This window comes from Colobus angolensis, unplaced genomic scaffold (assembly GCF_000951035.1).
Source record: "Colobus angolensis palliatus isolate OR3802 unplaced genomic scaffold, Cang.pa_1.0 Scaffold39, whole genome shotgun sequence".
Taxonomy (NCBI): domain Eukaryota; kingdom Metazoa; phylum Chordata; class Mammalia; order Primates; family Cercopithecidae; genus Colobus; species Colobus angolensis.
The window spans coordinates 2,105,113-2,107,174 of NW_012117265.1; the positions used below are offsets into that span (position 1 = coordinate 2,105,113).

Sequence of the window (2,062 nt, forward strand, 5' to 3'; positions counted from 1 at the left end):
CTGAGGCAGGAGAATCACTTGAACCTGGGAGGTGGAGGTTGTAGTGAGCCGAGATCGTGCCATTGCACTCCAGCCTGGGCAACAGAGTGAGACTCCGTCTCAAAAAAAAAAAAAAAAGAAGAGGAAGAAGAAAAAGATGCCATCTTAACATCTTAACCGTTTCTTGCAGAAATACCAGTGTCTAGCATGGAAACAGCTCATTAGAGTCAGCACTGATCTTTTCTTTGTTTTGTTTTGAGACAGTCTGGTTTCGAACTCCAGGGCTCAAGCGATCCTCCTGCCTTAGCCTCCCAAAGAACTGAGACTTACGGGCATGAGCCACTGCACCCAGCTACAGGCTAGGATTCTATGTATGTTTCATTAAACAACCATATAGCACCTACCGAATAGCAGACACTATCACACCAGGCTGGGCTCAGTGGCTCACGCCTATAACCCCAGTACTTTGGGAGGCAGAGGCAGGAGGATTGCTGGAGGCCAGGAGGTCGAAGATGCAACGGATTGTGCCACTGCACTTCAGCCTGGGTGACAGAGCAATCAATACCTTGTCTCTAAAAAAAAAGCAGTAAGAATTCTCACGTCAACCCTGACATAGGCACTATTATGACCCTCATTTTACTATGGAGGAAAGTACCACACATAGGGGTGAAATCTGCCCAGGGTAACACAGCTAGTAAGTGGCAACGCTGGGATTCGAACCCAGCAAATTTGGCTACAGACTCCATATTTCTATGCAGCCTCTCATAGAATCTACTTATTCTCTATGCTTATTGTGTGTATGCCACGCACACACTGTAGGATGTAACTTCCAGGAGAAGCTGCTCGAGGCTTTGCCTTTAGAACTCAGTCCTGCACACGCCAGAGACTCGCCCCATGGAGAAATAAACAGCTGCTTTCCATCCCGCGCAGGCGCATCGGGAGGGCTAACGGAGCCTCCCGCTTCATGCGCCGATTGGTCATCGTCGGTGACTGACGGAGGAGTGGTCGCAGGCGCACCAGGCCAGATCCAAGGCCGCTTCCCCTATACTAAGACGCTGTTCCCTATACCTATTGGCTAGTGCTTATGACTGACGTAGAAAAATTTCCAATGGAAAGCAACCTCTTCGGGAAGAGGGCGGGCTCCGCGGGCAGTCAAATTTGCGCGGGTTGGGGCCCGGCGTAGTCATGGCCGCCTTCCGCGACATAGAGGAGGTGAGCCAGGGGTTGCTCAGCCTGCTGGGTGCCAACCGCGCCAAGGCGCAGCAGAGACGGCTGCTGGGGCGCCACGAGCAGGTGGTGGAGCGGCTGCTGGAGACGCAAGACGGTGCTGAGCAGCAGCTGCGAGGTGAGGGCTGGAGCGTGGGCGCGGGCCCACGGGGAACAGGGCCCGGGTGCTGGGAGGGGGAAACCAGGCCGACCTCCACACTCCTTCTTTCCTGGACTCTTCCATTTCCTGCCCTATCCCCTCTGGGACGGCCACCTCTGAGCCTTAGTTTCGCCATCTGAGAAATCGGCTTTATGACGGCAACCATCCCCCGCCCCCCAGGGGTTTACTGGTAAATACAGGAGCCCGGAAGGGTTGGCCCCTTCTGAGCGCTCTGTGAGCAGGAGCTGGGGGTCTCAGGGTTTGAACTGGAGCTCAGGAGTCAAAGCTCCGGGTTTGCATCCCAGCACCCGTCCCCATGTCCGCTGTGAGACTTGAGGTGAGTTTCTTAACTTCTCTGTGCCTCAGCTTCCTTCCTTGTCAAATAGTTGTGACAATAGCCCATCCCTTCTTCCTGAAGGCATTCAGATGTTTTATGGATCACCTGCTGCTGCCAGGCCCTGGGCTCACCGCAACCTCCACCTCCCGGCTTCAAGATATTCTCCTACCTCAGCCTCCTGAGTACCTGGGATTACAGGCGCTTGCCACTACACCCGGCTAATTTTTGTATTTTTAGTAGAGATGGGGTTTCACCACATTGGCCAGGCTGGTGTCGAACTCCTGACCTCAGGTAATCTGCCTGCCTTGGCCTCCCATAGTACTGGGACTGCAGGCTGGCCCATCTTCACTTTTTTTTTTTTTTTTTTTGAGATGGAGTCT

At 53.6% G+C, this 2,062-nt stretch overlaps 1 protein-coding gene across 2 annotated transcripts in view; it reads left to right on the forward strand.

Moving 5' to 3' along the window:
- Positions 1–1,131: 1,131 nt before the first annotated feature.
- Positions 1,132–2,062, forward strand: part of SPC24 (SPC24, NDC80 kinetochore complex component) — a 21,650-nt gene continuing 20,719 nt past the window's right edge. For both annotated transcript variants that reach the window (XM_011954820.1, XM_011954819.1), the window contains exon 1: positions 1,132–1,324. In XM_011954820.1, the coding sequence (XP_011810210.1) occupies positions 1,165–1,324 (160 nt within the window). In that variant the 5' untranslated portion in view covers positions 1,132–1,164. The remainder of the gene's footprint in view (positions 1,325–2,062) is intronic.